The sequence below is a fragment of the Petromyzon marinus genome, chromosome 68, assembly GCF_048934315.1.
Source record: "Petromyzon marinus isolate PM22_M1 ecotype Great Lakes invasive population chromosome 68, UKy_Petmar_22M1.pri1.0, whole genome shotgun sequence".
NCBI lineage: Eukaryota > Metazoa > Chordata > Hyperoartia > Petromyzontiformes > Petromyzontidae > Petromyzon > Petromyzon marinus.
The window spans coordinates 1,503,563-1,527,828 of record NC_133734.1 but is presented as its reverse complement, the minus strand read 5'-3'; the positions used below and the strand labels follow the sequence as shown (position 1 = coordinate 1,527,828).

General features: G+C 53.3%; 1 protein-coding gene across 1 annotated transcript in view; it reads left to right on the top strand.

Annotated features, from left to right (window-relative positions):
• Window positions 1-8,461, top strand: part of LOC116956842 (protein phosphatase 3 catalytic subunit alpha-like) — a 67,160-nt gene extending 58,699 nt beyond the window's left edge. The window contains exon 14 of the mRNA XM_032978685.2: window positions 6,604-8,461. Within this exon, the coding sequence (XP_032834576.1) occupies window positions 6,604-6,896 (293 nt within the window). The 3' untranslated portion in view covers window positions 6,897-8,461. The remainder of the gene's footprint in view (window positions 1-6,603) is intronic.
• Window positions 8,462-24,266: the final 15,805 nt, after the last annotated feature.

The following is a 24,266-nucleotide window of genomic DNA, read 5'->3' as shown; positions in this document are numbered from 1 at the left end:
CGGTTATTGAGCCTAACCCTCGACCAGGGTTCCTCAACTTTGGATTGTTCAACGCACGCTCCATAATTAACAATATGATGCTGAATTTCGATTTAAATCTTTCGTGACTGCAGGGATTCATATTATTGGTTCTTTCGGTAAAGTCACGTAGAAGGGAAATAATAAAAATAAAACAATAAAATCCTCACGACGTTTTGATTGCAACACAAGCAATCAAAACGTCGTGAGAATTGTATAGTTCTATTTTTATTGTTTTATTATTTCCCTTCTACGTGACTTTACCGAAAGAACCAAGAATATGACGCTGATTCAGGATCTGATCAACTCTTGTAGCCTTTATATTGGCAGTTACTGATACCTGGGTATATGACGACTCACCGGACGTAATTAAGCGTGAGGCCGCACCTGATGGATAGCCTATTAGTACATCGGCACCGTTGCGGGAAACCTGGCACCGGCAGCTTGCATGGTGGTGGGATCGCAGTGATTCACCATGAACACGTCGGCGTGAAAGTCCTGCACTGCTCGTTAACAATGACGTCATTCCAGCTGCTGCCTATGAAAATACGATCGCTGTCCTCTATCGACCGCCGTCTTCACCGCTGTCAGAATTATTTTCCGAGTTTTTCCAGCCTGCTAGACTTTGGGTCAATTGGCTCTCATTACATCATCTGCGGTGACCTGAACTCTGCCAAACTGATTGGTTCTTGTGGGAAAATCAAGTGCTCTCGCCAAGATTATATCTCGTCACAGTTTTACCCAGCACGTCAGTGGTGCCACATGTCGCTCAGGAAATATACCGGATCAAATCTTCACATTCGCCGATGCCGTAACTGTGACCGACATTATCGAAGACATTTGAGTGTTTCAGATCACAGTCTCGTGATGTGCAAAGTGTAATTTCCGACGATTCGCCCACTCGTCACAACAATATACAGAGACTTGAAACGACTGGGTCATGATCATTTCCGTCAGAATATCCTGTCATCAGCTTGTCTAAATCCTGCATCGACGGTCAATTAATTTGCAGCTCAATTAGAAAATGGCATCATTGCTGTTCTTGAAAAACTCGTGCCCATCCGAACAACAAGCACAAAGATAATGGTGAAAGTGTGCAGTAGCTGGATGGCACCGGAGGAGATCGCTGCGTAGCAGACACGGTGGATGCTAGTCTTTTTTAAAAGATAACTGGGTTTGTTACTGCAACTTGCTTACAAGGTTGGCCAACAGATCTGCCAACCGATTCATTGTTAAGTCTCTCGGATTAATTTAACACTTCGGCTTTCCCGACCAATATAATACAGGTGTTTTTTGTGTTAGATCGCGTAAATATAAACCCGCCACAGCCAATTAGTAAGGTTTGTCACGTAAACAGAACGTGGCCAATTAGTTAATAGGACAGCACACCGGTGTGTTGGAGAGCAAATCCACAACATTTACAATCTGAGGACGACGTTTCGTGAGGAATTGCAATCGGCATCATCAGGCGGCAGCTAGATTTGTGGATAAATAATCTTGTTTCATTCCTTAAATAGAGGGATGGATGTGATGGTGTCACTTGTGAGCCCTTGGGATAAGTGGGGGGGGGAGATTAATGAATGCATATACATTACAATGGTTAGCCATTACCAGTTGGTTATTCATATGGTAATCAACATACAGTGGTACCCCGGAGATCGAACTTAATTCGTTCCAGAAGGCCATTCGAACACCGACTTGTTCGAACACCGAATTAATTTTCCCCATAAGAGTTAATGTAAATGACATCAATTGGTTCCAGACACAATAAATCTCTCGTATAGCATTTTTACACGAAGTTTACAGTAATTACATGCATAAAATCATAGAAAAAAAACAAAAAACAATACATGGAATAAATGAATAAATGAAATAAATGAACATTGAACTTCACTTTACCTGTAGTAAGGAGAGTTGATGGCTTGAGTGGAAGATGGTGAGGAGGAGGTGGTAAAACCTTTGTCTGGGCAAGCGTCACGCACGCTGCTGGCCATACGCGTCTCAGCCGTGTACAGGTTCTTTCAAGTCGCGATTGCCCGTTGGACCTCCGAATTTCCTTCGCTTTCCGGGGCAACTTTTTTTCGGAAAATTTAGTTCGAACACCGATTTGTTCGAGTTCTGGTGTGTTCGATTTCCGAGGTTCTACTGTATATTATGCATTCCCATTATGCATGGGCATTGTCATTGTGCCTCCTGTCGTTTGTGCACTAAAAGATAAGGACCTCTTATTGTCTGCTCACAGGTTATCCCCATTGATGTATGGTGACCTGAATAGGCATGCATTTAAAAAATTTAATATTTGATGATTCGCTTCCAAGCAGCAATAAGTCTCTAGCTATCCGAACGGTTAACATTTTTATTTATCTCCATTTCGATAGATTCTCTAATTAGTCTTGGCCAGTTGTAACGGGTTTTTCACAGATCTTCAGCATTATCAAAACCAATTGAGTGTCCTTGTTGGCACGCGTGTTCTCTCCCACTACCGACAGTTGTATTTTGGTGTATCTAATATTCATTTTATTATTTTAGTCTCGTGCTGATCAATCGTCCTGTCAGCCCAACATAGCATTGCCACAAGATTAATTAATCTGGTACACACCTTCTGTTGATAGCTTTGGTAATACATCTTTAGTACCAGATATTCATCTTCTTTGGTTCTTTCGGTAAAGTCACGTAGAATGAGAATAAAATAATAAATTGATAAAATAAAATAACACAATAAAATTCTCACGACGTTTCGGCCACAACACAAGCGGCCTTCAAGTGAAGGGACGAGACTGTCTGGAGGACAGCGCTGGAGCGAACACAGCCAAGCTCAGACCGCGACCTTTAAGCTGTGTGAGAAAAAACGCAGAGCGCCTTGACAAAGGAATTAGCATAGAATTTAGCATTGAAATAGCTGAGTGATTAGCTTGTGACCGGTCACAGAAATGGCTATGTTAAAGTCAAAGCATACACATCCACAGAGGCACCCCTTGACAAAGGAATTAGCATAGAATTTAGCATGAAAATAGCTGAGTGATTAGCTTGTGACTGGTCACAGAAATGGCTATGTTAAAGTCAAAGCATACACATTCACAGAGGCACCTAGTACAAATCAAACAGGAGAATTTAGCATTGAAATAACTGAAGGATTAGCTTGTGACTGGTCATAGAAATGGCTATGTTAACGTCAAAGCCTACACATCTGAGCTATTAACAGTTACTGGGTATACACTACACTATATAATGAATACTATATAGTAAACCAATAAAAAACTAAAATATAAATTACCTCAATGTTATCAATAAACTCTATATATTCTCCAATCAGCTAAGCTACCAACAATAAGTCGTTATATATCACAATGCTATATGGCGAAAAAATGGGTGGATTCTTACCCTCAACTTTAGCACCACGGATAGCTACGAGCCCCGTTCAGATGGACGAGTTCATCCATGGTCGGATTGGAGGAGGGGGAGAGAGACAGCTGCGAGGCGCTGTTATACTACATGTTGTAAACCATACCATTAACCGTGGTGTAAGAGGTATTAAGAGTCAATGCCAGCGAAAGAGCTGTGGTCTGAAGTTCATCGTAAAATACAATTAATTAAGAACGGAAATGGTTTAAAACATCTTTCCAATGGCTACTAAGCCAGAATCCATCTTCTCGGTTGAAATTGTCTCTGTGCTTGTATATGTGAATAGCCTCATGAACGAATCTCTCATGGTTTGCAAAGAACCTCCGTCTTGGAGAAGTCAATGTCATGTGAGCCCACTGAATTATAACAGTGATCTGCCACGGCAGAGGAGTTAGTTCTACCGTGTTTCAAGTCTGCTTTATGTTCGCGGATGCGGTCCGAGATATGTCGTTTGGTTTCTCCAATGTAGCTACTACCACAGAGGCACTTTAGATTGTAAACGCCCGGGTACTGTATGTCTGGAACAGCATCTTTACAGATGGAACCAGATCAGGGATTTTATGTACTGTGTTGAATCGGACCTGGATCTTGTGTTTATTCAGGATTTTGGAGATCTTTTTAGTGACCCCTGCAATGTAGGGTAAGATGATAGTTTTGAGTGGCTCCACAAGAGGATCCTTCTTCATGACTGGAGTGATGGCTTTGCGGATTGTGTAGTCGGAGTAACCATTAGCCCTGAGAGTCTGGTGTACGTGCTTGAGTTCACTGGTAATGTGTTCCTGGTCGGAAATGCATTGGGCTCTATGGTATAGAGTCTTGATGAGGGAGTTCTTCTGGGATGGATGGTGGTGGGAATCCGGTTTCAAGTAGGCATCTGTATGGGTAGCTTTCCTGTAGACAGTGGCTCATTGAACCATCATGTCTCCTTTTAATTAAGACATCCAAAAAGGGTAGTTTGCCATCTTTTTCGACCTCCATGGTAAATCTGATGGCTGGGTGTATGGAATTGATGTGGTCGCGAAATTGGTCTCGAGCAGGCTGGCCATGTGGCCAGATGACAAAAGTGTCATCCACGTACCTCTTCCATAAGGTCGGGCGTAGAGTGGCAGTCTGGATAACGTCAGTTTCAAATTTTTCCATGAATACATTCGCTACAACCGGAGATAGGGGGGAGCCCATTGGGATGCCCTCAGTTTGTATTTTATGTAACGTGTCAATATTTGATTTGGACGTTTTGTTTTTCCAAACATCTGCCTATTTTATTAGTTACTTCCGCAATGCACGGTATCTTAACAGTTTTAATTACTTGGTCAGTTTCAAAGCTCGTGTTATTTAATTTGGTTTTGGCATTCAGTGCCCTGTTGATTTGTGGATCATTGTAACCGTTCAATTGCAGCACTTCTTTGACATGTTTAATTTCACTTCTCAGACTATCACCATTTGACACTTTCTTAGCCCGATGTATGAGCATCTTGATAAGAGAGGATTTCTGTGCAGGGTGATATTGTGACTCTTCATTCAGATAGGCGTCAGTGTGAGTTTCAGATCGTTCTATGCTCTCCTTGTCAGCGATTCTGCTCATGACCCCCCTGTGCTTTGTGGCACTCCTACCACCGGTAAAATTGTCAACCCGGATCTGTGCACAGTACTTGCGACGTTCTTCAATAAAATAGCGACGATCAAGATGGCGGTTTTTAACTTGAAGGCAACGCATTCTACCGATCTTTCATCTGAGTGTTGATCAACCTGGAACCAATGCAAAACTCGAGACCCTGGCACCATCATCGGTGGCAGAAGTGTCTATGTCCATCGCACGTCTGCCAAATAAGACATCGCCGCTCGATTACATCCACACATCAATTGTTAAATTGTGCTCGGAACGTACTTGCGCCGCTGATTGTCCACCTGACAGATATTTAATTCACCGAGGGCTGTTTCCCAGACCGGTTCAAAATGGTGCAGGTAACACCGCTCCTGAAAAAAAGTTGTCTTCAGCCATAGTGACCCCACAAACTAGTGCCCGATCTAAAACCTGAGTACGATTTCAAAGATCATGGAGCTCCTTGTGTCCAAAGCGGTTACTTCCCACATACATCAGGCAGATTCAACCTATGCAGTCGGCGTACTAGAAGTTTTTCAGCACTGAGATGCCTCTGCTAAAGATCACTGATGATCTCTACAAGAATGTGGATGACCGGTGCGCCGTATCATTGGTTGGCCTTGACCTCTCAACTGCCTTCGACACCATCGACCATGAGATACTCATCAGACGGCAGAGGTCAAGATTACGTGTATTGGGTATGGCATGGGGTGGATTGAGTCATACCTGCATGGTCAATCACAGTTCGTCAATCTAGGTGACGGACCGTCATCGCCTATGCCGTGCCTTGTTGGCGTTCCACAGGGGTCCATCCTCGGGCCCTTCCTATTTTCAACATACGTATTTACCCATCGCCAATGCCATCTCATCGTTTGATATCAAGTTCCATCAATATGCTGATGATACACAATTGTACACTGCAGTGAAGTCAAAGATATGGAGAGCCTCAGTTACCCTGGAAGATTTCATGTGAGGGGGTGCACGTGGTGTGCATGCAAATTAATGCTGCTTAGTCCAGAAAAATCGAAGGTTCTGCTGGTTGGCATTCAGTCTCGGGCGAAAACATTTGTCGGAGAATCAGGTGTGGTGGTCACAGACTCCAGGATTCAGTTTTCTACTCGTATCTAAAGAGCCTCGGCACCATACACGACCAGAATATGTTGTTTGATCACCATGTGCAAATTATAGTCAGGTCCTGCAGTTTTCATGTTAGGGCTCTGACACATTCGACCACTATTGAGTTGTGACATTGTCAAGATGGTGGTGTGTGTAGCATCGTATATCGACAAGGCCCCATTATTGCAACTCACTACTCTATGGGACGCCTGGCAAAAGCATTGCCAAGCTGCAGCATGTACAAAATTATTTGGCACGTATCATGACGGGTACTGCAACCCCACCGATACGGCCATTGTGAACCCAGTCTGAACTTTGGCAGAATAGATGCATACATCTCACTGTGTACCTGTGTCTTCCCCCCCACCACCGTCCCTCCCTATCTCCTCTCTCCTCTCTCCCTCCCTCTCTCCCTCTCCTTCTCATCCACCATCCCACTCCCTCCCTCTCTCCCTCTGCCACCACAGACGCTGGGGGGGTCCCTGGCTCCGTGTCGGGGGGCGGGGGCCGTGGCTTCTGCACGAGGATCAGCTCCTTCGAGGAGGCAAAGGGCCTTGACCGGGTGAACGAGCGCATGCCACCACGCAGGGTCGGCGCGCCCCCCACCACCACCACCGCCGCCGAGTCCCCCCCAACCCCCACCGAGCCCCCCCCCACCCTGCCCAGTGTCGTTGTCGCCACGGAGACCCCTGCGGGGGGGCACGAGGAAGGGGGGGAGGAGGGGCCCCCGGCAACCACGGGGGGAGCGACGGACGTGTGAGTCTGTGGGGGGTGGGGGGAGGGAAGAGGGTGAGGTGGGGGGGGGGGAGAGAAAAAAATGGGGACAGGGTGAGGGAGGGAGAGGGACAGACACGGGAAGAAAGACACAGATGCATACAGACTTGCATAGACTCGTACAGAGACACAGACTCACAGTTACACACAGACTCACACAGAGATACACACACACATAGACCCTTAGACTGACACAGACCCATAAACTCAAACACAGAAACACAAACTCACACACAGACTCGCACAGAGACGCACAAACACAGACTCGCACATACACAGATATCCATAGACTCACACAGATGCACTGACTCACGCAAAAACACAGACTCCTATAGAGACACAGACTATCACAGAGACAGACTCACACGGAGACACGCAAACTCACCCAGGCTCGGAGACACACTCACACAGAGACACACAGACTTGCACAGACTCGCACAAAGACAGACTCACATGGAGCCACAGACTCACATGGAGACACAGACTCTCACAGAGACACAGACTCTCACAGAGACACAAACTCTCACAGAGACAAACTCTCAGACACAAACTCTCAATAGAGACACAAACTCTCAGAGACACAAACTCTCACCGAAACACAAACTCTCAATAGAGACACAAACTCACAGAGACACAGACTCTCAAAGAGACACAGACTCTCAAAGAGACACAGACTCTCACAGAGACACAAACTCTCAGAGACACAAACTCTCACAGAAACAAACTCTCACAGAGACACAAACTCTCACAGAGACACAGACTCTCACAGAGACACAGACTCTCAAAGAGACACAGACTCTCACAGAGACAGACTCACAGAAACACAGACTCTCACAGAGACACAAACACTCACAGAGACGCAGACTCTCACAGAGACCCAGACTCTCACAGAGACACAAACTCTCAGACACACTCTCACAGAGACACAGACTCTCACAGAGACACAGACTCTCACAGAGACACAGACTCTCACAGAGACACAGACTCTCACAGAGACACAGACTCTCACAGAGACACAGACTCTCACAGAGACACAGACTCTCACAGAGACACAGACTCTCACAGAGACACAGACTCTCACAGAGACACAGACTCTCAAAGAGACACAGACTCTCACAGAGACACAGACTCTCACAGAGACACAGACTCTCAAAGAGACACAGACTCTCACAGAGACACAGACTCTCACAGAGACACAGACCCTCACAGAGACACAGACTCTCACAGAGACAGACTCTCACAGAGACACAGACTCTCACAGACACACAAACTCTCACGGAGAGACAAACTCTTACAGAGAAACAGAGACAGTTTCACAAGACTCGTACAGAGAATCGCACCAACTCTCCCATTTTCCTCTGCTAAGTTGCTACATTTAAGTTCATTAACAGCTGCTCACCGGGTGAGGGAAGTAGTGTGACGAGAAGACCTGGTGAGTAGCGAGGCTCAGGCTGATGCTAATGCTGATGGTGCTGGTGGTGGTGGGGTAAAGTGTGGGTGCTGAGTGAACGAGAAATTCACATGACAATGAAAATAAACTCTACCCTGAGAGACTGACTCCTCCTCCTGCTGCTCACCTATACACCCACACGTGACCCTCTCATTCGCCCACTCACCCACACCTCACCCTTTCATCACCAACACTCACTGACACCTCATCCGCATTCACCCACACTCGCCCACACATCATCATCATTCACCCACACTCGCCCACACATCATCATCATTCACCCACACTCGCCCACACATCATCATCATTCACCCACACTGACGCTTCACCCTCTCATTCACCCACTCACCCACTCACCGTCACACCCACACCTCACACACTCTCATACACGTCACACTTGCATTTACCCACACATGCTCTAACCCACTCGCCCACAACATTTGCCGTTCGCCACGAAGTGGCGGTGACATCACTATTGTGCTTGTGCCAGGCTGGATACACCTTGAGGGCACGTGAAGTGCTGAAGGCTCGCTGGCAGGTGACGGAATAGACCCAGGTGCCATGGGTTGACAGATGACTGGCAGATGCAAGTCATCTGTGCTCCCCAATGTGCCACCTCGCTGCATTTTATACGTCTGGCGCTCTGCTCTCTCTGCCCTCTGCTGTTGCTGGAGGGCGACCACCACCCAGCATTCCAGTACCCTCAACGTGCACCTTGCCTGGCACTGCCCAGTTGCGTCCTTCATGAGCCTTCTCCACAGGCCGATCTTGACACCGCCGCTACCAGTCAATGGCAAGTCTACTCAGCTCCACATCCTGCTCTACCGTATCAGTCCATCTCTTCTCCAGCCCGTGCAGTCCCCAATTTAGTCCCCTCTATCCGGTCGAACAGAAGCTGTTTGTGCGGCGGAAATGGGGGCATCAGTCTCCCCCCCCCCCTCGGATTATTCCGTGATATTCCGTCACACGGTCCCAAACGGCGCTCGCTTGGGACGGAATACGGAGACCAAGCTCGGCTGCAATGAACTAATTATTAAAGACACAACTCACGTGGTCAGGTGAGAAAACTTGCCAAGTTGGGGGGGATTCCTAATCTTAGATGGCGAGGTGAATCGGAGCACATGCGCCCTGGGTCATCTGTGCTCCCCAATGTGGATGGCGAGGTCAATCGGGTCAACAATGAAAACGAACAACAGAGGCACTGCCTCACCAGTCCACGGAGTTCCAGTCCCAGGTTATTGTGGCTCCTCGCTCTCTGGAGAACACGAGTTGCCAGGGTACGATCCAAGTAGAATAGCCCCACTGGTGCAAAGGGCATTACGCGGAAGAAAAGGCATCTTGGGTGCACCATGGCGGTGAACTGCACGCCTGGGGTGGGTCAGGGAAAGCGTGGAAGCCGCTTCGTATTCATATTGCTGGGATTCCCCGCTCCCTGTCCCACTGGATCATGATTGCAGGATAAGCAGAGTTAGCCCAATAATCCTAGGACTTAGCAACACCCAGATACTCTGGTTCGTACTCTTTGGTTCTTTCGATAAAGTCACTTAGGTATAAAATAAAGTAAATACCCACGTGACTTAACCGAAAGAACCAAAGAGCATGGATCCCTGCACTCCGGTTCGTGTTTGTCACAAGGCGAGTCGCGATCAACTTGAAACCCTTGGGTCTCGCTGAACACTGTCCTCTTGTTACTCATGTCTCACTCTTACCCGGATCACTGTCAGCTTGTGTCTCCCTGTGTCCTTGTTTGTCTCTGTGTCTCTCTATGGGGCCGTCTATAAATGACGTCACGCACCTGGGGGGGGGCAGACATTTGTGACGATGTGTGACGTGGGGGGTGGGGGGGGTTTGAGAAATGTGACGTCACAATCAAAATGCGCAACATTAAATATAGACACCACGTTCTACTTAATTAGACTTTTCAATAAATGTTTTCTACAACATCAGAGTGCAGCGCCACATTAAATACGCACTACACTGACAATAGTTTAAAGCGATTTAAAGCATGTTTTATATATTTTTTTTTGGGGGGGGGGGGGGGGCAGAGCTTTGTGACGTCATATTTGAGGCAGGGTCTGGCTTTTTGTGACGCCATGTGACGGGGGGTGGGGGGTCAAAAATCGTCCAAAATCGCGTGACGTCATTTATGGACGGCCTCTATATGGCTTTTTCCCTGTCTTTCTCTGTGCATCTCATTGTCCCTCTGCCTCACAATGTTTCTGTCTCACTGTTTCCCTTTACCTCCGTGTCTAATCTCAGAATACGATTCTCACCATCGCAACACACCTCTGCTACATACCCGAAGACGTTCTGGTTTCATCTGGGGCCCATGTGTGGTCTGGAAGATTCTCGCACCCAAGCCTCACATGACAGACACACACACATACGAGAGACGCAGAAGCATATACAGTACTACACACAGACACAGCAAAGAGACGCAAGTATATGTAAAGTACCATCCAGATGGGACACAGGAAATTCTGTAAGCCGTGAGACAGACCGTAGCCCGTGTGTGTATGATTGTATGTGTCGCCGGTGTCGGCACGTCGAGTAGCTGCGCATAGAGCAGCTAGTTGCAGTGCAGAAGGGGGTGGTCCAGTGGTGGCCTCGTGGTGGCCACGTGGTGTGAGGGGCTTCTGTGCGTCACGTGCGACACGGGAGCGACTCGGGGATTGGACCTTGGGCCGCACGTGCACATTTGGGCCACGCCCAGACGATAGCTGTGCATATTCTTAGTTCTTTTGGTAAAGTCCGTAGAAGGGAAACAATAAATAATAAAAAAAATATAAAATCAAATTATCACGACGGTTCGACTGCAAACACAAGCAATCAACATCAGGTGTGAAAACCACTTTTTTTCAATTTTTCTTGCTGTGGTTTTCACACCTGATGATGATTGCTTGTGTTGCAGTCGAAACGTCGTGAGAATTTATTGTTTTATATTTTTATTATTTTATTGTTTCCCTTCTACGTGACGACTTTACCGAAAGAACCAAGAATATGAATCCCTGCAGTCACGAAAGATTAAATCGATAGCTGTGCAATTCATGTTAAGGGGCTAGCACTGAAGAGAGGTCCCTGAACGTGAATTTACATCAAAAAAGGAAGATGTGCGTGCGTATATTTGCTTGCCAGGATGCGCTCGCACAGTTTTGAAGAAAACACAAATCAAGTCACGACCCAAAGTGGCTATCAACAACGATTCGTTCACGAAGCCACCCAAATTTACATGCAAAATTTCCACCGAGAAGATGGTTATAAGTTCAGCAATCATTGGAAAGATGTCATCAACAACTTTGGGTCATGACTTGATTTGCGTTTCCTTGTCAACCTCCACCGTCAGCAGTGTGGGTGTGTGGAGCGAGGTGCAATGCTCTGATTGGTGTAGACCTACTGCTGGTGTCGGTGCCTTCACCTACATTAACATTAGTTGCCCCGCCCATCTCTAAACCTTTATAAACAGCTCTCTGATTGGTGTAGACCTACTGCAGGTGTCAGAGCCCTCTACAACATTAACATTAGCTGCCCCGCCCATCTCTAAACCTTTATAAACAGCTCTCTGATTGGTGTAGACCTACAGCCGATGTGGGAGCCCTCTCCCACATTAACATTAGCTGCCCCGCCCATCTCTAAGCTTTTATAAACAGCTCTCTGATTGGTGTAGACCTACTGCAGGTGTCAGAGCCCTCTCCTACATTAACATTAGCTGCCCCGCCCATCTCTAAGCCTTTATAAACAGCTCTCTGATTGGTGTAGACCTACTGCCGGTGTGGGAGCCCTCTCCTACATTAACATTAGCTGCCCCGCCCATCTCTAAACATTTATAAACAGCTCTCTGATTGGTGTAGACCTACTGCAGGTGTCAGAGCCCCCTCCTACATTAACATTAGCTGCCTCGCCCATCTCTAAACCTTTATAAACAGCTCTCTGATTGGTGTAGACCTACTGCAGGTGTCAGAGCCCTCTCCTACATTAACATTAGCTGCCTCGCCCATCTCTAAACCTTTATAAACAGCTTGCCCTCAGAGACTAACCTCCCTGTTCCCGATGACGACCGCTTGTGTTGCGATCGAAACGTCGTGATATTTTTTTGTCACTTTATTTTTCATCATATATTTTTTCTATCTACGTGACTTTACTGAAAGAACCATAGAATACGAATTCCTGCAGTCACGAAAGTTTTAAGACAATTTACTTGTTCGTCTGTCTGTAACGCACTTGGATTCGGTCTCACAAGATTGGGGTTCGGTGGGGAAGTTGATGACGTCACGAGAGCGGTGGTTGTGAATGGGGATGATGACGTCACGAGACGCGGTGGTTGTGAATGGAGATGACGTCACGAGATGAATGGTCGTTGTGAATGGGGATGATGACGTCACGAGACGTATGGTGGTTGTGAATGCGGATGAAGACGTCACGAGACGCGGTGGTTGTGAATGGAGATGATGACGTCACGAGACGTATGGTCGTTGTGAATGGGGATGAGGACGTCACGAGACGTATGGTGGTTGTGAATGCGGATGAAGACGTCACGAGACGCGGTGGTTGTGAATGGAGATGATGACGTCACGAGACGTATGGTCGTTGTGAATGGGGATGAGGACGTCACGAGACGTATGGTGGTTGTGAATGCGGATGAAAACGTCACGAGACGCTGTGGTTGTGAATGGAGATGATGACGTCACGAGACGTGAATGGAGATGACGTTACCAGACGTGGTGGTTGTGAATGGGGATGATGACGTCACGGGACGATGTGGTGGTTCGGTAGAGCGGGGCGACGACATAACGCGACACTGTCGAGGTGAGGAAGAGGTGTGATGACGTGAAGCGGTGCTGGGGATGCGAGTTGGAGGAAAATGAGTGATGACGTCAAGACACGCCGGAGTGATGAGGACAAGGGGTAAATGACGTCATGTGCAATTCGGGTGAGGCAGGGAGAGGCGGGTGATGACATCACGTGCCACTGGTGAGTTGGAGGAGAGGAGTGGTGGCGTAACGTGGGATTGGGGTCAGGTGGAGGAGAGGGGGTGATGACGTCACGAGACCTGGCGAGGTGGAGAGGGTGGTGACGTCACGCGACCTTTGGGGAGATGGGGTCAAAGGTGCGATGACGTCAAAAGACCCTGGGGAGGCTAGGAGAGGGGTGGTGACGTCCTGTTCTTTCTGAGAAAAGTACCAAAAAAAAACCGGTGGCGTCGTGCGTCCATTCAGGTCGATCGCAGTGGCTGGAGCCCTTGAGCCTCAGCAGTGTGTTTCCTGCTGTCAGGGGCGGAGCCAGGATTTTGACTTGGGGGGGGGAGGGGAGGGGGGGGGCTGACTTCAATATTCTGAGATATCCAGTGTTTATGTTTTCCAATGGGCGCCACAAATGTATAAAACACATTTGATTGGATTTGAACGCGGAGTTTATTAATAGGTTGGAGCCGCTGACACGGCTAATAAGGTTCGATAAGTTCGAAAGGCTGCCGCTCAAGCAGCCTGCAGGGCAGCACAAGGTGGCAGCACAAGGTGGCAGCCTGCAGGGCAGCACACAAGGTAGCAGCCTGCAGGGCAGCACAAGGTGGCAGCACAAGGTGGCAGCCTGCAGGGCAGCACACAAGGTGGCAGCCTGCAGGGCAGCACAAGGTGGCAGCCTGCAGGGCAGCACACAAGGTGGCAGCCTGCAGGACAGCACAAGGTGGCAGCACAAGGTAGTGTGATGCCGCCGCCACGGAGCCGATCGGCGGGTGGCCCACCTGCGATCTCGCCGCTCCGAGCGGCGAGGCCGACATTGCTCCACCCCACCACCTCCCCACCCCCCCCCCCACCGGAACACACACGCACGCACTCCCCCCCACCATTAGAGCGCGTGGGGAGACACCCTGGCCGACAGGTTTTCACCCAGAAGCCCTCGTAAAGGGATAATCTTCACGGTTTCCTGCAGCCAGGGAATTGGACGGTCTCCCCCGACGCTAACACCCACCGCGGCGCCGTGACTTTGGTTGTAATTACATGGTCACGACGGGGCTGCCGAGCCACCGCGGGTAGACAGCACACACAACACACACGGGTCAGCAGGCAGGTAGGAGGGCAGAGCCACGAGCGGCGGGAAAGCGGGGTCGCCCTCTGGCTGGAGGGTCGCTGAGCAGGTAAATTTAGATGCGGACGTCGCTGAAAGCAACGGCCCGGGGGATGCTGGGATACAGATGGGCCTACCGATTGGCGGGTGATCCCAGCGAGCTGATTGGCCCGCGAGTCAGCACCAGGTAGCCCCTTTGATGTAGAAAGAATAAAGCGGGTCAGGGCGAAGGAAAAAGGTGCTCTGGCTACTCGAGTCGACCCCAGGTCCGTCAACTCCCGAGTCCAGCCGCGCGAACGTCCGTGGGACGTATCGACGCGCCGCGAGGACCAGACGGCAGTGACGACGAACCGTGAGTAAGAGAGAGAGAGGGAGTTGGGACTTAGCTTAAGAGCAAAACAGGAGAGGGTAAAGGGGAGGACAGGTAGAGTGTAGTGCCGACTATCGAGAGATAGATCGGTCCTGCCCCGCTGATCCCGACTGACTCGGTTAAATAAGGGCTCGCCGACGCGGTGGAATAAATCGTCGGCGGTTACATAACGGACTGGTGTGGTTTTTGTGGAAGCGTGGGTGCGCTTGCTGTCGCGGTGGTCGTTACATAACAGACTGGTGTGGTTATTGCGGAAGCGTGGGTGCGCTTGCTGTCGCGGTGGTCGTTACATAACAGACTGGTGTGGTGGTTTTTGCGAGGGTGTGGAAAGAGAGTGGAAGCGTGGGTTCGCTTGCTGTTCTCGGTGGTCGCCGCGTGTGTGGAGCGGCGCCGCGTGGATTGTGTGCGCTACGAACCGTCGGCTGCGGACTCCTGCGTTGCGAGCGGATACCCGTCTCGCACGCATGCCCATCGCATAGCCCTTTAAACCCGTTTAAACCAATCCCCCCAAGCGTCGGAGTGAGCACGAACGACGTCGCTTACCCTCCGACCTTTGACCCCCTGTTACCCGCGTGTGATTGGTGCGTGGGACTGCGCGGGCGGGGAGCGTCGCGTTTGGGTGCCGGCGAAGCGCTAGCGGGTCCCAGGGGGGTCGAGTGGGATGCCCCACCGGCAGGAGACCCGGACTCGGGGGGGGACGGCACAGGGGGGGGAACAGGAGCGCGACGACCTTTCCCCGCCAGGGGAGGAGTGCGGCGGCGGCAGCTCCCACACTAGTGGAGAGTCTGGGAGCGTCGGTACTTCGCGGACAGGGTCGCAGGCAGGGGAGATCCCGGGGGCCGGCGACCCTAACAATATGGTGTCAGAAGCGGTACGAACCCCCGCGTTACCCCACGCGAAAATAAGGCATATATTCACTGGCCGGGGTACACCTTCGTGGAGAGCATTTGCCCGCAACGTCCTAGGGGCTAAGGAAATTAATGGGTGGACGGACGCGCAGACGCTACGTCAACTTAATATGAATCTGGATGGGCGGGCAGCCGATTTTGTGGAAGCCCTACCCGCAAGCGCGCAGACACAGCTAGAGGAGCTGATGCGCCGACTTGATCTGCGCTTCGGTACGCGCGATGAGGAGGAGGCAAAAGCGGCCTTAGAGGCACGCCGTCGCCAACCCGGCGAGGACCTGCGCGATTATGCCGAGGATGTGCGTGAGCTAACAAAGATCGCACGCCCGAGGCACACCACGGAAGCGATTGAGGAGCTGGCCACAGAGAAAATCCAGCGATACTTAATGCGCACGGCGTGGTGGCAGCCAGACGTGAACTGTACGCGCCTCTCCTTTGATGCCCTTGTCGAGCGCGCGCGCAAATGTGAAAGAATTTCTAGCGAACGCGCACAGCTCCGAGGACTGGGACGGGAGCGCACCATCGCAAGTCTGTCCACCGAGGAGGAAGAGGAGGAACAGGAGCTCACCAGGATGGTAGGGGGTCGGGAAAGGGGGCCTCCGGTATCCCGCGAGACCACCCCGGGATGGGTAGCGGGGATACAGGCGGGCATCGGGGGGATCGACAACAAAGTAACCCAAGTGGACAACAACGTAACCCAAGTACGGGCACATGTGACTACGCTGCAGACTACGGTAGAGACGATTCAGACCGAGTTGGGAGGGCTAGCTGGGAGGGTAGCCCGACTAGAAGCAGAGTCTGGGCAGCGGCGCACGGGGGGGAGAGGGAGCGGGCAGGGTGCCCACTATGGAGCCGCCACCCCCCCCGGGCGTGTTATATGTGCGGCCGTCAGGGGCATCTCATGAGAGACTGCCCACAGATCGCCCGCGCTAGATATACCGAAGGGTTAAACGCCAACGCCCCCTAGAGAGTGGACCACCTAGGGGTGCAATCACCGAGGTCCCGAAACAAAACGACGATAATAATAATGGTAAGCAAGTGACACCCACACAGGTCACGGCCACAACACCCAAGGACGCGGTGAGGACGGGCGACTGGCTACGGGAGCTGGTGGCAGGAATCACGGGGGCCACGTCACTGGTGGAAGGACAGGTGAACGGGCAGCGCACCAGGATCCTACTGGACACGGGGGCCGTGGCCTCACTCGTGAGCGCCGCGCACTGCAGCGTGCTCGGGGTTGACGTGAGCCGCCTGCCGGCCCCGGATTGCGCGCTGCACACGGCGAGCGGAGCCGGGATGGGGTTGCTGGGAAGGATCTCCCTCGAGGTCCGTCTCGGAAACCAGGTGTGCACTCAGGAGTTCTACGTCTCGAGTGTGCTGTGCCACGAGTGTATCGCAGGTACCGACCTCCTGGAAAAGCTGGGGCTCAACGTGCAGCCCCGACAGCGGTGCGCCACCGTGGAAGGCAGCGGGGAACGGATTCCATTCCTGGGACGGGAGCCGAATCGCCCCCGCTTCACACCTGTGGCCGCTACCCTGACGACGGCCGTCACCATCGGGCCGCTCGCCGAGATGCTGGTACCTGTGGCGACACCCTCCACCGACCCCGCGCACCGACCATCGGGGGAGGTAATGCTAACTCCTCACCCGGAGTTGGCAAAACGATACGGGGTTGTGGGGTCAGCCACGTTGCTAAACGCCGATGGGGGCCGATTGTTCATGCGTGTGTTTAACCCCCACGGCACCCCAGCAATACTACGACGGCGCACCACAGTAGCCACCGTGCACCCCCTACACGCGCGCCACTCCAGCGACTCGGTATTCGCACTCTGGGCGGAGGACCCCGGTCGCCCCGAGGACCAACAAGACCTGGCCTGGCGAGTCGGCCCGACTCCCCACGCCGAGGTCGTCCCCCTTCTTGACGCGGTACACGTACCTTGGGCAGATTTACCCAAGGGAGAGGCCGATCAGCTACGCGGGTTACTGCGGGAGTACGCCGACGTGTTCAGCGAACACGATTCAGACGTGGGTCGCACAGATCTCGTTAAGCACCAAATCGACACCGGGGCCGCCCGACCCATAAAACTCCCCGCGTACCGCGTGGGCGCACCCGAACGCGCCCAGATCAAAGAGGCGGTCAGGGACATGCTCCGCGATAACATAATTCAGCCCTCGGCAAGCCCCTGGTCTGCCCCGGTGGTGCTAGTAACAAAAAAGGACGGGTCAACCCGGTTTTGCGTCGATTACCGCAAACTAAACGCAGTCACCCTCGGCGACGCCTTCCCCATACCGCGCATCGACGACACCTTTGACAGCCTCGCCGGAGCGCGGTATTTTTCCACCCTCGATCTCGCGTCCGGGTACTGGCAGGTGGAGATGACGGAGGAGGATCGGCCAAAAACCGCATTCACCACCCCGATGGGGCTATTCGAGTTTCGAGTACTCCCGTTCGGGCTCACCAACGCGCCCGCGACGTTCCAGCGGCTGATGGAGTTGGTGATGCGGGGCTTGCAGTGGGAGCAATGCCTGATTTACCTGGATGATGTGATCGTGTTCAGTAGATCTCTGTCTGAGCACTGGTCCAGGTTACGGGAGGTGTTCCAGCGACTGCGAGCGGCTCATCTCAAGCTCAAGCCGCGTAAGTGTTACATCGCCCAGCGCGAGGTGGGGTACCTCGGACATCGCGTCAGCGAGGCGGGGGTGCGCACCGATCCGGACAAGGTATGCGCCGTAGTGGATTGGCCACAGCCAAGAAACCTGTCGGAGATAAGGTCATTCTTGGGGCTCGCCACCTATTACCGTCGATTTGTAAAGGGATTCAGCGAGATTGCACGCCCCCTCACCCAACTCACTTCCCCCAAGAACCCCTATCAGTGGACGGAGGCCTGCCAGACGGCCTTCACCACCCTCAAAGACCACCTCACACACACCCCCACACTGGCTTTCCCCGATTTTACCACCGACTTTATTTTGGACACCGACGCCTGCAGCAGCGGGCTGGGTGCGGTGTTGTCGCAGGTGCAGGAAGGGGTGGAACGGGTGATTGCGTACGCCAGCCGGACCCTGAGCGGGGCCGAGCTGAACTACTGTGTGACCCGTCAGGAATTGTACGCTGTGATCTTCGTGTGTAAACAGTTTCGGCCGTATTTATACGGCAGGAAATGTCGAGTGCGCACGGACCATTATGCTCTGCAGTTCCTCCTCACCTTCAAGGAACCGCGGGGGCAGATGGCCTGATGGCTGGCGCAGCTGCAGGAGTACAACCTGCAGATCGAATACCGGGCGGGGCGGACGCATGCAAACGCGGACGCATTATCACGGCGACCCGCGGTGTGTGCCGAGACGAGGGCGGAGGAGGCCTGCCCGTGCTTCACGGGGGGACGTTGCCGACAGGCAACGGACCCCCGGGAACCCGCTGAACCTAACCCCCCCCCGGCGAGAGAGAGTGCGGTATGCGCCACAGAGACCCCCACAGGTGGAGGCGCGGACCCAGTCGGCCGCCCGGCGAGCGCAGGGCCCACGACTCGGGACCCCGTGGACCACCCCGCCCCGATCGGACGGATCCAGGAGGACGTCGGCTGCGCCTTCCCGGGCCTGAGCGACGAGCAGCTGAGGCAGACCCAGCAGCGGGATCCGGATCTGGCGGCGGTGGAAGCGGCCCTGCGGGAGGGGAAAAGCACCCTACCAGGGCCCTGGAGCGGTTTGTATGCCCGGTTGTGTGTGCAGAACGGGGTGGTACGGGAGTTAACCGAGGCCGGCCAGCCGGGGTGCATCTGTGTTCCCGCCCAGGTGCGACCCCAGCTGCTACGGCTGGTACACGACCACCCGCTCGGGGGCCATGACGGGGAACGGCGCACTCGGGAGACTCTGCGTCGCCAGTATCTCTGGCCCAAATTGACGCAAGATGTGGCCGCCTGGGTACAGGGCTGCCGCGCTTGTCAGCAGTGCGGGCCGAAACCGGCACGATACCAAGTACCCCTAAGGCCGTTCCGCGTCAGTCGGACTAACCAGCTGGTCGGCATCGATCTCCAGGGGCCATTCCCACGATCCCACCGGGGCAACCGCTATATCCTCGTAGCGGTGGAATACTTCACCCGCTACCCCGTGGCGGTGGCCATCCCCGATAAAACGGCCCTGGTAGTAGCCTGGGCGTTCGTGGAGCACTATGTACTTAAGCACGGGATCCCGGAGCGAGTCCTTACCGACCAGGGTAGCGAGTTCGAGGCCGAGTTGTTTCAGGCGCTGTGCCGGGAGTTCGGGATCCAGAAAGACCGAACCACGGCGTACCACCCCCAGGCGAACGGTATGGTTGAACGTATGAATCAGACTCTGGCCGGAAAGCTCAAGCGTATGGCGGCCTCAAACCAACGGGATTGGGACGAACACCTCCCCTACGCCCTGTTCGCCTACGCCACCACGGTGCACACATCGACGGGCCAAACCCCGTTCCTAATGATGTTTGGTCGTGAGTCTCGTCTACCCGCAGACTTGCTGTTCGGCATTCCTCCACCCCAAACGGAGGAAGGAAGTCGCCCCGTGGAACATCTGATGGAGACCCTACGAGGGGTCCGGGACCGGGCCTACCCGCAAGGGGAGGCCGCGCATCGGCGACAGGAACAGAGCACCCGACCCCGCGTGGAGCCCCCCCTTTTCTTGACAGGTACCAAGGTGTGGCTACACACCCCTCGCGTCGGGGCCGGACAGGTGGGGAAGCTGACCACCTACTGGCGGGGACCCTGGACCGTGGTACGGCAGATCTCTCCCTGGACGGTACTAATCCAGGGTGGAGAGAGGGGCCGAGAAACGGTGGTTAACGTCCGCCGCTTAAAACCATGGAGGGCAGCCCCGGCGGGGGAGAACCTCGCTGCCCGAGTACCGCGAAATCCCGGTGCCCCTGCGCCACCCGTGCTCGGGGGCCTCGCGCACTACATGGGCCCCGCCGTGCCCCCAGCCCCGAGGCGTCCCGGCCCCGCCAGAGGACGGCGGGGACGCCGCCCCTTAAACCCCGCTGCCGCGGAGTTTGTCCCCCAGCCCCCAGGTGCCGAGGGATCGGAGGAGCCACTGGAGTGGAGAAGGAGACCGCTGCAGGAAACCCCGAGGACGGAGCCACCTCCCCCGAGGCCAGCCACGAGATCCGGGCGGATCCCCCGGACCCCGCAGCGCTACCTCGTGGGCGCGGCCCAGGCGAGGTGCTCCAGTCAACCCGGGACGGGGACTGGCACCTCGGGGGGCTATGTGATGCCGCCGCCATGGAGCCGATCGGCGGGTGGCCCACCTGCGATCTCGCCGCTCCGAGCGGCGAGGCCGACATTGCTCCACCCCACCACCTCCCCACCCCCCCCCCACCGGAACACACACGCACGCACTCCCCCCCACCATTAGAGCGCGTGGGGAGACACCCTGGCCGACAGGTTTTCACCCAGAAGCCCTCGTAAAGGGATAATCTTCACGGTTTCCTGCAGCCAGGGAATTGGACGGTCTCCCCCGACGCTAACACCCACCGCGGCGCCGTGACTTTGGTTGTAATTACATGGTCACGACGGGGCTGCCGAGCCACCGCGGGTAGACAGCACACACAACACACACGGGTCAGCAGGCAGGTAGGAGGGCAGAGCCACGAGCGGCGGGAAAGCGGGGTCGCCCTCTGGCTGGAGGGTCGCTGAGCAGGTAAATTTAGATGCGGACGTCGCTGAAAGCAACGGCCCGGGGGATGCTGGGATACAGATGGGCCTACCGATTGGCGGGTGATCCCAGCGAGCTGATTGGCCCGCGAGTCGGCACCAGGTAGCCCCTTTGATGTAGAAAGAATAAAGCGGGTCAGGGCGAAGGAAAAAGGTGCTCTGGCTACTCGAGTCGACCCCAGGTCCGTCAACTCCCGAGTCCAGCCGCGCGAACGTCCGTGGGACGTATCGACGCGCCGCGAGGACCAGACGGCAGTGACGACGAACCGTGAGTAAGAGAGAGAGAGGGAGTTGGGACTTAGCTTAAGAGCAAAACAGGAGAGGGTAAAGGGGAGGACAGGTAGAGTGTAGTGCCGACTATCGAGAGATAGATCGGTCCTGCCCCGCTGATCCCGACTGACTCGGTTAAATAAGGGCTCGCCGACGCGGTGGAATAAATCGTCGGCGGTTACATAACGGACTGGTGTGGTTTTTGTGGAAGCGTGGGTGCGCTTGCTGTCGCGGTGGTCGTTACATAACAGACTGGTGTGGTTATTGCGGAAGCGTGGGTGCGCTTGCTGTCGCGGTGGTCGTTACATAACAGACTGGTGTGGTGGTTTTTGCGAGGGTGTGGAAAGAGAGTGGAAGCGTGGGTTCGCTTGCTGTTCTCGGTGGTCGCCGCGTGTGTGGAGCGGCGCCGCGTGGATTGTGTGCGCTACGAACCGTCGGCTGCGGACTCCTGCGTTGCGAGCGGATACCCGTCTCGCACGCATGCCCATCGCATAGCCCTTTAAACCCGTTTAAACCAATCCCCCCAAGCGTCGGAGTGAGCACGAACGACGTCGCTTACCCTCCGACCTTTGACCCCCTGTTACCCGCGTGTGATTGGTGCGTGGGACTGCGCGGGCGGGGAGCGTCGCGTTTGGGTGCCGGCGAAGCGCTAGCGGGTCCCAGGGGGGTCGAGTGGGATGCCCCACCGGCAGGAGACCCGGACTCGGGGGGGGACGGCACAGGGGGGGGAACAGGAGCGCGACGACCTTTCCCCGCCAGGGGAGGAGTGCGGCGGCGGCAGCTCCCACACTAGTGGAGAGTCTGGGAGCGTCGGTACTTCGCGGACAGGGTCGCAGGCAGGGGAGATCCCGGGGGCCGGCGACCCTAACAGTAGCAGCCTGCAGGGCAGCACACAAGGTGGCAGCCTGCAGGGCAGCACAAGGTGGCAGCACAAGGTAGCAGCCTGCAGGGCAGCACACAAGGTGGCAGCCTGCAGGGCAGCACACAAGGTGGCAGCCTGCAGGACAGCACAAGGTGGCAGCACAAGGTGGCAGCACAAGGTAGCAGCCTGCAGGGCAGCACACAAGGTGGCAGCCTGCAGGGCAGCACACGAGGTGGCAGCACACGAGGTGGCAGCACACGAGGTGGCAGCACACGAGGTGGCAGCACACGAGGTGGCAGCACACGAGGTGGCAGCACACGAGGTGGCAGCACACGAGGTGGCAGCACACGAGGTGGCAGCCGGATATCCGGTTATCCCTATTACCGACTTTCCCAAAGTTTCAGGGGTGGGGCTGAGCCCCCCCCCCCAAGCCCCCCCATGTGGCTGCGCCCCTGCCTGCTGTATGAGTCGTGTGTCTGTCTTTATAGTGCCCACTGCTAACAATGGGGTAGATTTGTTTTGGTTTCTTGTTTAACTCTTCCCGTCCGCTCTACTATTATTTTACCAGGTGGTCCGCTATTATTTTCGCAGACAACACGTTCTACTTAATTAAATAGACTTTTTAATATAAATGTTTTCTCCTACAACATCAGAGTGCGGCTCCACATTAAATACGCACTACAATGTGACAATAGTTTAAAGCGATTTGAAGCATGTTTTTTTTTTGGGGGGGGGGCAGAGCTTTGTGACGTCATATTTGAGGGGGGGGTCTGACTTTTTTGTGACGCCGTGTGATGAGGGGAGGGGGTCAAAATTCGTCCAAAATCGCGTGACGTCATTTATGGACGGCCCCATAGCTCATCGAAGTGGCCCATCGTGGAGAAATGTAGAGCAGCAGCCAGATACTCGGAAGGCGCGTTAATAATTGTAAATGGGGAGGGGAAAACCGGAGGACCTGGAGAAAAGGCCAGCGAAAGAACACCCCAATTGACAGGGGTCAGGGTTGGGATCGGACCCACGGCCTCCTGTATACCAGGTGACGTAATTAACATCTCGGTACATCTTCTTTGGTTCTTTCGGTAAAGTCACGTAGAATGAGAATAAAATAATAAAATAACACAACAAAATTTTCACGACGTTTCGGCCACAACGCAAGCAGGCCGTCTTCAGGTGAAAGGAACAGACCTGTCGGGACGACAGGTCTGTTCCTTTCACCCGAAACGTCGTGAGAATTTTATTGTGTTATTTTATTCTTTTATTCTCATTCTACGTGACTTTACCGAAAGAACCAAAGAAGATGAATCCTTGCATTCACGAAAGCTTTAAATCGAAATTTAACATCTCAGTACTTTGACACCCTGACGTTGTATTGTGATTCAGATGCAATTGTGAATAGCTGGAATGTTTTCAGCATGTATCCAAGCAGTCCTCGACTCGCGTACTTATGAACCAGCTTCAGTGAAATATAAAAATAACATTGACTTATAACGTAAGCTCGCAATTGTTTTGTTCAGAGGAGCGATCCTCTGCGATGTGAAAAGAGTCATTGTGGGGGGGATGTGTCTCCCCCCAATATATATTATAGTTACGGCCTTGGTGTACACAGTAGTGATGCTACTGGTCACTACATGTGTATGTGCGCACGCGGACATGTGTGTGTGAGGAGCTCACAAATCCTCGAAAGATATGGACACATTCCCATCAGTGAGCTCCTCTGGCAGGCAAGGCTGCGTTGGCTGGGTCATGTAGCCCGCATTC